The 11433-nt window shown below is 48.8% G+C and overlaps 2 protein-coding genes across 2 annotated transcripts in view; both read left to right on the forward strand.

Moving 5' to 3' along the window:
• The window catches only part of LOC103346018 (adenomatous polyposis coli protein 2), a 28653-nt gene extending 18096 nt beyond the window's left edge, over nt 1–10557 (forward strand). The window contains 11 exon segments of the mRNA XM_070067654.1: nt 2467–2507; nt 5870–8129; nt 8132–8438; nt 8440–8709; nt 8711–8935; nt 8937–9019; nt 9022–9168; nt 9171–9776; nt 9779–10088; nt 10090–10366; nt 10459–10557. Of these exon segments, the coding sequence (XP_069923755.1) occupies nt 7661–8129; nt 8132–8438; nt 8440–8709; nt 8711–8935; nt 8937–9019; nt 9022–9168; nt 9171–9776; nt 9779–10088; nt 10090–10366; nt 10459–10557 (2793 nt within the window). The 5' untranslated portion in view covers nt 2467–2507; nt 5870–7660.
• A 102-nt stretch (nt 10558–10659) lies between these two features.
• LOC138847855 (adenomatous polyposis coli protein 2-like) lies at nt 10660–11433 on the forward strand. Its single transcript, XM_070067655.1, has one exon. The coding sequence runs from the start codon at nt 10660–10662 to the stop codon at nt 11431–11433; it is 774 nt and encodes a 257-aa protein (XP_069923756.1).

The raw sequence follows: 11433 nt of genomic DNA on the forward strand, positions 1-11433 counted from the left end.
TCTGTCCCGGTTGCCCCTCTTCCAGGCCAGCTCTCTGTTGTGGCCAGGGAGTGCAGTGGAGGATGGCCCAGGTGCTTGGGCCCTGCAGCCCATGGGAGACCAGGAAAAGCACCTGGCTCCTGGCTCCTGCCATTGGATCAGCGCGGTGCGCCGGCCGCAGCGTGCAGGCTGCGGCGGCCATTGGAGGGTGAACCAACGGCAAAGGAAGACCTTTCTCTCTGTCTCTCTCTCTCACTGTCCACTCTGTCTGTCAAAAAAAAAAGATATTTAAAATATTATTTTGGGGACTAGGTAAAGTCTAGAAGCCGCTTGTAGAAGCAAGATCAGAGGATCTAATTAAGAAAGTTCCTACCAATTATTGTAAACTCTGAGAGCTTTACTCATTACTTCCTGAGAACATTTAAATTCCTCCAGATTACTGCCTGCTTAGTATTTCCAATCATTATCCTGTTCTAATGTTAGAGTATGCATGTATATGTCTAGATAAATAAATATATGAAGGTCTTTCTACTATATATGGTTATAGATCATATATTATATGAGGCTAATTTAAAAATAATAGGTAAATGAAAATAAAAGATATCGATTTTGTTGAAAATTTTGAATTCCATGTAATTTTTTCATAATTCATGTTTTTCTGAATTTTACAAGATTTCTCATAATGCATGAATTTAAATTTTTTGAAACAACTTTTATATTCATAGCCTACAGACATTTTGAAACATATGTACACGTATGTTAGTGACTCTATAATTTTTTGACTTCATATTTAAAATTGATTATACAACTTGTCTTTTTACATTATGAGAATCTTTTGACATTAAAAGAATCAAAAAACTATTTGGTGACCATAAGACTTACACTTTCTAAATATCCGCACGATTCATACTATATAGCCCCTATGGCACTAAGTAGCTCAACTGGCCAATCTTGACTTCCAGTAGAAACATCAAAATATCACATGCCTAACCTACAAGACTGTTAAGAAATTACTTTCATGCTTTCCAAAATCTCATTTTAGCCTTCACAAATGAAATCAATGTATTCTGCTTAGGTGAAATTATAAGATAGAAGCATTTTTGATCTTGAAGTAGCATACTATAGTGAGATGCACTACATTGGATATGAAAAACAAACTCTGCGTGTGTGTAAATTTGACTACAACTGTGAGTTTTTGGTCATTTTAAATAAAACAGGTTTAATTTACAATGGGTGTTAAAATAATTTTTGTTTTAATGACATAGTTTGTGTGTTTAGTGTCTGCAAATTCTAATTATTTATGGTTCCTCTTAGGAACAGGACCATAGAAATGTTAATAAGAAGTATTTATGCATAATATGAATTATTTATCAGTTTTTAAAATATTAGCTGATTTGCAAAATCAAATGTGTAATGCAATCTCATTTAGAGCAGAAACTTTTATATTCTTTATTGCTAAGCACTCTCGAAGTTCATGGTAAAGCTTGAGAGTAATATGTTCTCTTGAACAAATAAACATATAAATCAATAAAATAATAAATTAATAATACCATGCAATTCTGAAAAGTGGGAGAAGCCTTGACTGGATAATAGAAACTTTGATGGTAATTACTAAGGTTTCATCTGAATGAACTCAATTACAAAATTGTGAACAGTATTTTTCTAAGATAAGGGATAAGCAACAATATGTGATTTATTTCACATGCTTTTAAAACTATTTTATTTATTTATTTATTTACTTGAAAGTCAGAGTTACAGAGACAGAGGGACAGACAGAGATCTTCAATCTGCTGCTTCACTACTCAAATAGCTGCAAGGGACAGCTCTGGGACAGCCTGCAGCCATGAAACTTGAAATCCATCTGGATTTCCAACATAGGTGTCAGGGGCCAAACATTCAAGCCTTTTTGTACTTTTTTCCCAGGTGCATTAGCAGGGAGCTGAGTGAGAAGTAGAGCAGCAAACTGACATAACCAACTGTGTCATAATGCCAGCCACTATCATGTATTTTTAGTTATTGATTTCATATAAAGAATCAAATGTCAAATGTCAAATTTCTTAGCACTCTGAATTTGCATGACTATATCTACATATTGATTTAAATACATCAAATTTAAATACTTCAGTCATGAGCATGCAGCTTCTTACTAATTTGGGAACTTAGATATTTATCATGGGAAATAATGGTGAATGTGTCCCCCTATATGTTTGTTGAATTATTTCATTATTTTGAAATATATTAATATTTTTATTTATTTTTCTTCCAAAATAATGGACTTATTCAGCATTTATAGAAATCATAGGTCTAAAACTCATTCTCTCTTTAGATAAGTCAGTAGGATTTCAGAATGATTAAATGTTGTTACTGCAGGAAGACAAGAATCAAAATCTCAACCAGTTTATTTGTTCTCATGATACTTTTTGAAGTAATTTCATTTGAAAGTTACATAGAAACACATACTAAAATTCATCCTTTCTTGTTTCTTAGGAATAAAAATAGGTCAATAAAGACAAGATTTCCTGTAATAGGTGAGCCAATTACATTGTTACATCCATCACAGTGCTGAAATCATTATTTTATCTTTATATAAGTTTTGTGGAGTAAGTATCACAATACCTGCACATTAAAGAGGAGGGAGAAGGCTTAGTACAGAAATGGTCTCAGACAAAGCAGGGTAGAACTCTCAATAGTAATCAGCTAGTAATTGACAGTTTTCAGATTTGAAGTCAGGTACTCTTGTGCTCAGAGCTTGCATTGTTGTGCCACACATTACCAGTAAAAGTAGTAACCATAATTATGTATATAATTATTAATATCTGTCAAATACTTATTAAATGATTGATATATATGTATATATATATATATATCATGCAACAGCTATGTGACATCGCTATTGATGTCAACATTTAATAGGATGAGGTAGAGAGAACTCAAGTGAAGGTTTACTGGCCAACAGGAAAGAGTTAATTTTGCAGAATCCTTGAACTTTGTTTCAGTAGGCTCATGCTCTGTGATCTTCAGGACCTATTTTTGCTCACAGGTATAATAACACTACCTAACTGAGACACATAGAAGCAATATTTAGAGAATTTTTTCCATCAAAGATAATCAGACATATGGAAGACTGAATGCTTGTTCAGGATGGACACATGTGATCTTCTTACATCTTACCACATATTCATTCACTGAATGCCATCAGTGCTTACCCTGAGAAAGGGGAGCTGAAGAGGGAGCCAGAAATGATATTTGCCTTTGAAAGCTACATGATTAAGTTGTGGTGATTATCTAGGTTGATATTTAAATAAACAATGTCTTTTGTTTTAGGGTTCAAGCATACTATCACAAACACTGCTATGGACTTATGGACACTGTTGAAGATTCTTGTAATTCTAAAATATTCGGGGTCAAATGAAATAATTAAAAAACAAATACAGTTCAGTATTGTGTTTAAGACATCCTATTTCATTTCACCCCATTTTAGTGAAGCTTTTCCTAATAAAACACCACCCGAGCACGATGTTGGCCAAGACTTCACAGAATCAGTCATGGGGCGCACAATGTATTCTAGATTTCAACTGACTTAAATGATTCTCAGAAAACATAAGCTTGTGGGTCAAACACCAGCAAGCTGCTCCCCTACCTTGTTTATTTTTTATATTTTTTAAAGATAGCTTTTCCAAATGTAAAAGAAGTGTCTGACTTCACTAGCAAAATTAATAATTCCTTAGAATCAGGGAAATCAAAGTAGAGCTGGGCATCTGTTTTCTTACCTCTTCCTCCTCCTGAGTCCTAGGGCTATTGTCCCTCTCATTTCCTTCTCAGAAATTAAAAAAGGTGCTTATTCTGGCCAAGGATAAGTAGGAAATAACTTCCAGAAAGTATTAGGGTTATGTGTTTCCTTCAAATTTCTGGCCCACTAAGATGACCAAAAAGAATCAGACAAACCCAAAATTCAGAACAATCTGGATCTGAGTAGTTTAGCTAGAAAGGAACTGAGAGATGCTGAGGTTCAAGAAGTCTCAAACGCTCCTTCCCTTGATAAATTTGAATAAGTTAGTCAAATTCTACCAGGAGACATGAAATTTTGAATTAACATCTCCAGAAACTTCCTAACAAAATGCAACAATTGAACTTCTAAGATAATAGTAATTATGTATTGGGATTCAGATTAAAAAATAATAATTTGTTGATGGAAAGTCAAGCAAAGTAATGGTCCAGAGGTTTCTACTCCAATATTGCTGAAAAATGTACTTCTGTGTCTATAATTAGTGAATTAGGGAAGCAAAGCCTAAAAAACAAAACAAAACAGGAACTGTGCTGGGAACTTGCTCCATGATTTTTTATATTTTTTTAACGTTCTTTCTATCAGCCTATAAGGAATTCATAGCAGATAAATGCAAAGTTGTATAACTGGCAGAGGAGGAAACAAAGATTTAAAGATATACCTATAATTTCCCTCAGTTTAAAGTTGTGCGTGTGTTGGGGAGTTGGGGGGGGGGGAAGTGGGGTTGTTTTTCCTTTTTATTCTTTTTTCTTTTTTTTTTACTTTGGCCTAATCACTCCTCCAAAAGTATTTGTGGTAAGTAGAATTAAATAATGCTAGAATTATCGGTGCCCTGGTGCAGTAGTTAATCCTCCACTTGCGGTGCTGGCATCCCATATGGGAACCAATTCTAGTCCTGGTTGCTCCTCTTCCAATCCAGCTCTCTGCTGTGGCCTGGGAAAGCAGTAGAAGATGGCCCAAGTGCTTGTGTCCCTGCACCCACTGAAAGAATCTCCTGGCTCCTGGCTTTGGATCGGCACAGCTGCAGCCATTGCGGCCATTTGGGGAGTGAAGCAAAGGAAGGAAGACCTTTCTGTCTCTTCTCACTGTCTGTAACTCTACCTCTCAAATAAATAAAATCTTTAAAAAATAAACAAATAAATAATGCTAGAATTATAAAGGTGAAAGTGCCATTATAATCTAATCTCTCACACACTGCAGATACTACTTCATTACGGATCCTATCTCCACATAGCTCTAAAATCAGTAAGTTCATGAATTTGTAAATAAAGGTACATTTTGGATTTTATGTTGGATTATTAAGTTGGATTCAGAAGTCTTTACCTATAATATCTACTCATCGTCCAATTTGAAAAATAAAATATCGCACTTCAATCTAACAGCTACTTTACTATCTAAAAGATCCTTTGTCTTTTGTGATAAACCACTTTTTTTAAAAGTTTATTTATTATTTGAAAGTCAAAGCTACAGAGAGAGAGGAGAAGCAGAGAGAGAGAGGTCTTCCATCCAATGGTTCACTCCCAATTGGCTGCAATGGCCAGAGTTGTGCTGATCCGAAGCCAGGAGCTTCTTCTGGGTCTCCCACGTGGGTGCAGGGGCCCAAAGACTTGGGCCATCTTTTACTGCTTTCCTGGGCCACAGCAGAGAGCTGGATCGAAGTGGAGCAGCTGGGACTAGAACCAGCACCTATATGGGATGCTGGCGCTTCAGGCCAGGGCATTACCCCGCTGTGCCACAGCACTGGTCCCGATAAATCACTTTCACATTCATTAAGCATTCTTCAAATGTGACTTTCAGGTTTTCACAGTATTGGAATTATTCCTAGATATGTGTTTATGTTTTTGAAAAGGACAAAAATGGAAAAGTTCTCATTAGGATGTTTTTCCTTTACCTTACTTTCTTCCCTAGCGTCTCTTATTGTGCCCTAAATATGATTTATATTCATTAATCCATTGTGTAGAGTCTGATTCATCTCCAGCATCAAATCAGAAAGTTCCTACATTTCAAAATCAGTTTTCTTTTACAATTTGTTAGTTTCTCTGCTCTATGCTATATTTTGAATACGGTTTCCTCTGTAACACATGTTGAAATTTGATTGTCTTTTAGGTGGTATCAGGAAGTGAGGACTTTCAGGGATCATTAGGTCATTCATGTTGTCCTGGCAGGACTGCCTTTCTTCTCAGAGGTGTGTGAGTTATTGCTCTTACAACACTGGATTAGTTACTTCAAGGACAAGTTGCTCTGAAGCCTGGGAACCCCACATGTTTTGTCTCCTGTATGCACATGGTTACCTATCTGCCAGATGCTGATGCCATGCTCTAGCACCTACTGGATTCCAGAATCAGGAGCCAAAATAAACCTCTTTACAAATTACCCAGTTACAGCAACAGAAAACGAACTTAGTGCTGTAACATCTTACAGTAATCTCTTCCATTGTTGCAATAATATCCTCCTTGTTTTGCATAACTGTAACTTAACCTTATGTTAAGCACTTACATTCAAGTCAAAATGATCAAGCAAAACTTTACATAATTTTTATTGTACTCACCACAATGGAGAAATAAATCTCTGAGTGGATGGATGTGCTAAATATTCAGATTTGATCATTGCAAATGGTATTCATGTATTAGAACATCACATTGTCCCCACAAATATGTGCAATTATGGCAATTAAAAGTTCTTGGGCGCCTGCACCCATGTGGGAGACCTGGAAGAAACTCTCAGCTCCTGACTTTGGATCAGAAGCCAGGAGCTTCTTCTGTGTCTCCTGTGTGGGTGCAGGGATCCAAGCACTTGTACCATCCTTTTCTGCTTTCCCAGGAGCATTAGCAGGGAGCTGGATGGGAAGTAGAGTAGCTGGGACTCAGAGCAGCTACCATATGTGATTCTGGCACCACAGTCAGTGGCATCATCCACTACACCGTAGCACTGGCCCCCACAGGTGGATGCTTTGCAGTGTTCCAATGGGGCCTGGGTGCTGTCTTGAAGCTGCAGAGTGCCTAGTGAATGCCTCACTGTTCCATACCCAGCATATGCTATCAGGGGAATCTCTTTGCAGAGAGCACTCTAATGATATTTAACTGCTCCACCTGCATCCACTCGGATGTGGTAAAAAGGGATTGTGGCTCACACTGAGCAAGACAAAGTGAAGGGAATGATAGAAATAAACTAGATATGGGGCATTCCTCAAGCACTTGGAACTGCTCTTGATTACTTCTGGTTATCTCTGCCAAAAATTATGTTACCTGTATGACTGAAAGTGCTACCGGTCAGGCAGGGATGATGGCTGGTCCTGGTGTCTCATAAGAAAAGAATACAAATGAGACAGATTTTGGTGGTAAGCAAGTTAGTCAAGTTTAACAAAGGAGTACAACTGACAGACCGGGTATGTAACTTGCCAGAAAACAGAGTGCCCCATCTTTGCATAGGTTGAAGTTTTTGTGGATACAGGATGACATTTTTCAGGCCACCCCCCACTCCATACGCCTGCTCCCAATCCAGAATAATGCTAGGTGGAAGACTTCCCAGGTGTGAGAGTCTGCCCTGGTGGCTGTGGTTCCACAGAAAGTTCCCTGGGGCCAAGAACATTCCCCTGGGACACCCTCTGTGGGGTGAGATGCACCTACCGGGGATGGGTGATATCAGATACAGTGTTATGAAACAGGAGAGAGAGAAGATTCCTGGAAAAGGCAACAAGATGGTAAGGTTGGACTTTTTCTTTTAGTGTTTCATATTTTATTTAGAATAACATGACCTTAATATTTCAGGTAGTGAAAAAATGGCTAAAACTATGAAGAGTACATTTTTTTAATTTAAAATTTATTTGAGAAACACAGAGACACACCACCACCACCACCACCACCACCACCCCTCCCACCTGCTGGTCAATGCCCCCAAATGCCCACAACCACCACCCAACCCCTGGAGGGTGAGGCGGGGCCTTCTGCTCTGGCTGCCCTATCCCCGGAGGCGGGGCGGGGCCGCCTGTTCCGGCCACACGGGTCCCAGCCCCCACCTCCCCCACCCAGGCAGGTGCTCCGCGACCACAACTGCCTGCAGACGCTGCTGCAGCACCTGACCTCGTACAGCGTGACCATCGTGAGCAATGCGTGCGGCACGCTCTGGAACCTGTCAGCCTGCAGCGCGCGGGACCAGGAGCTCGTGTGAGACCTGGGCACCGTGGGCATGCTACGCAACCTGCTGCACTCCAGGCACAAGATGATCACCATGGGCAGCGCCGCTGCTCTGCGCAACCTGCTGGCCCACCGGCCAGCCAAGCACCAGGCAGCCGCCACAGCCGTGTCCTCCCTCACCTGCGTGTCCAGCCTTTACGTGCACAAGCAGCAGGTGCTGGAGGCAGAGCTCGACGCCGGCACCTGGTGCAGGCGCTTGGCCACCTGGAGAAGCAGGCCCTGCCCTTGGCCGAGGCCACTGCCAAGAAGCCGCTGCCGCCCCTGTGGCACGTGGACGGGCTGGCGCGGGACTACACCTCTGACTCAGGCTACTTCGACGACGATGGCGCGCAGTCCCTGGCCACCGCCACCGCCAAGCCCGCCAGCATGGCCATGCTCTCCCTCTTGTTGGGCAGCCCCTTCCTTCAGGGCCAGGCGCTGGCCCGCACCCCGGCAGCCCACTGCGCCCTGGAGCCCGAGAAGGAGGCCGGCGGCGAGGCGGCCAGTGGAGGCCAAGGCCAAGCTGGCGCTGGCTGTGGCACAGATCGACCATCTGGTGGAAGACATCTCGGCCTTGCACACCTCCTCTGACGACAGCCTCAGCCTCAGCTCTGGGGACCCCAGGCAGGAGGCACCGAGGGAGGGCCGGGCGCAGTCCTGCTCGCCCTGCCGCGACCCCGAGGACAGCCGGCCAGCGGCGGGGGGCCGGGCGCACCCCCTGCTCCGGCTCAAGGCGGCCCACGCCAGCCTCTCCAACGACAGCCTCAACGATGGCTAGCTGCTGCCCGCTGGCCAAGCTGGCAGAGCACCGCGAGGAGCTCCTGGACGGGCAGCTATGGCCCGCTCGGCTGGACCTCGACCTGCGGGGCGGCCAGGCTGAGGGGTCCACCTGGGACGCCGGCGGCGCCGACGCCTGCGTGCGCACCATCAAGCTGTCACCCACCTATCAGCACGTGCCGCTGCCGGAGGCCGCGGGCAGGGCAGGCGTGGGGGGGCCCCGGCGGCCCCAAGGTGCCCCCCGCGGCCCGGAATCAGGCCTGGCTGCTGGGGGAGGGCCTGAGCCAGGTGCCCGAGAAGCTGGGGGCTGCCCGGCCAGCCGCGGCCAGAGGGCGCTGCAGAGGCTGGTGGCGCAGGAGGGGCCCCTCTCACTGCCCCGCTGCAGCTCGCTGTCCTCCACCCGACGCCCGGGCCCCAGAGAGGCCAGAGACTTGGACAGCGACTTCTCCCTCAAGGGCCTGAGGAGGCCGGCCCCGAAGAGGCGGAGCTGGACGGGGTGTGGGGCGGGCCAGGGCCGCCTCCCTGCCTGTGGCCATCCTGGCGCCCCTGGCGAGGCCGCGGCCGGGGCCTGGGCGTGGAGGACGCCACGCCATCCATCTCATCTGAGAACTGTGTGCAGGTGATGCCCCTGGTGCTGAGCCGCTGCAGCTCCGTGAGCTCCCTGGGCAGCTTTGAGAGCCCGTCCATCGCCAGCTCTTTCCACAGCGACCCCTGCAGCGGGCGGGGCAGCAGCACCATGAGCCCCAGCGAGCTCTCCGACAGCCCAGGGCAGACCATGCCGCCCAGCCGCAGCAAGACGGCGCAGGCCGCGCTGCCCGGCCAGCCCGAGAGCAGCCAGATCAGCCTGCAGTGGGAGAGCTACGTGAAGCGCTTCCTGGACATCCTCGACTGCCGCGAGCGCTGCTGCCTGCCTTCGGAGCTGGACACCGGCAGCGTCCGCTTCACTGTGGAGAAACCGGACGAGAACTTCTACGCCTCCAGCCTCAGCGCACTCGCCCTGCAGGAGCACTCCGTGCAACAGGACTTGGAGCTGAGTCTGCTGCCACCGCCCGCCTGCCCTGACCACGGCACTGGCGAGAAGAGGCCGCTGCCGGACACCTGGAGGGGCTGGCGCCCATGGGCTCCCGCACACGCACAGCCGCAGACTAGGAGCTGGAGCTGCTGCGAGAGTGCCTGGGGGCAGCCGTGCCCGCGGGGCTCAGCAAGGTGGCCTCAGCGCTGGTGCACGACCGCCGGGCGCTGCCCGTCCCGGTCTACATGCTGGTGCCCACCCCGGCCCGGGAGGACGACTCGTGCGCTAACTCGGCTGAGGGCACGCCAGTGAACTTCTCCAGCGCCGCGTCCCTCAGCGAGGAGACCCTGCAAGGGCCTCCCAGGGGCCGGATGCACAGGCAGGAGCTCGCCGGCCTCGCGACCCTACAGCCATGTCTCAGGACACTGGCTCAAGGTCGGGGGCGCCGGCCGGAGCCCGGAGCAGGCCCGGGGCACAGGCAGGAACCGGGCCAGGCTGGAGCTGCCCCTGGGCCGGCCCCAAACCTGCCCCTGGCCCCTGGGCCACACCAAGGAAGGCGGCAGAGCATCCCAGCCTGGCACAGCCAGCAGCCGCAGGCAAGGCGCTGGCGCCCAGGCAGCAGCGCTCTCGGAGCCTGCACCAGCAGGGCAAGATCTCGGAGCTGGCGGCGCTGAGCCACTCCCCCCCAGGAGCGGCACCCCCACTGCTCATCTGGCCAAGACCCCTTGTTCAAGCTCCTCCCAGACCTCGCCCGCCTCTCAGCCTCTGCCCAGGAAGTCGCCCTCCCCCCACCCCCGCCACCCCAGCTGCAGGGTCTCTTCCTGGCCCAATAGCCACTGGAGTGCCCAAGACGCCGGCGCGGGCCCTGCTGGTCAAGCACCACAAGACCCAGAAGTCGCCCGTCCGGATCCCGTTCACTCAGAGGCCGGCCAGGCATGGGCCGCCGCCGCTGGCCAGGCCCGCCCCAGAGCCGAGCCCCAGCGGCCGCGAGGAGGCTACGGGGGCGCGTGGGGGCCGACTGGGCCTGGTGCGTTGTGACCTCCGCCCGCTCCAGAGGCAGCGAGTCCTCGGACCGCTCGGGCTTCTGGCGCCAACTGACCTTCATCAAGGAGTCGCCTGGCTTGCTGCATCGCCAACGCACGGAGCTGCTGTCCGACTCCGCCTCCACCTCCCAGGGCGTGTCGCCCCGCCAAGGCCGGCCCGCGCTCCCCGCCGTCTTCCTCTGCTCTTCGCACTGCAAGGAGCTGAGGGCGGTCCCCCGCCAGCAGCCAACCCGACCAGGGTCCGCTCCCGGCCCCGGCCCAAGCGTGCCCCTGCGCACCAGTTCCCAGAGCCCGTCGCGCCTGCCCGTGCGGCCAGAGGCGGTCAAGCGCTACTCCTCCCTGCCCCACATCAGCGTGGCCAGCAGGCCCATTGGCGGGGCCCCGGGAGCCCCCCAGGCACTCCCCTTCCCCCAGCAAAGCGGGAGTAAAGGCGAGGCGCGGCCACTGCCCAGGGTGGTCGCGCCAGGCACGACGTGGCGGCGCATCTGGGACCAGGACATCGCGCACATCATCGCAGCACCCTGCCCGCCTGGGCCCTGCTGCTCTGGGGCGCCTTGCTGGAGGAGGGCCCCGCCAGCCCCCCGCCACGGAAGACCAGCGACTCCATGGTGCAGACAGAAAAGGTGGCTCAGCCCAAGACCACCGCCAGCGCATCCCCGAGCCTGA

Source organism: Oryctolagus cuniculus (genome assembly GCF_964237555.1).
Source record: "Oryctolagus cuniculus chromosome 17 unlocalized genomic scaffold, mOryCun1.1 SUPER_17_unloc_1, whole genome shotgun sequence".
Taxonomy (NCBI): Eukaryota; Metazoa; Chordata; class Mammalia; order Lagomorpha; family Leporidae; genus Oryctolagus; species Oryctolagus cuniculus.

Coding starts and splice junctions, on each gene's coding strand:
- LOC138847855 (XM_070067655.1), top strand. CDS start 10,660: ATGGGCCGCCGCCGCTGGCCAGGCCCGCCCCAGAGCCGAGCCCCAGCG.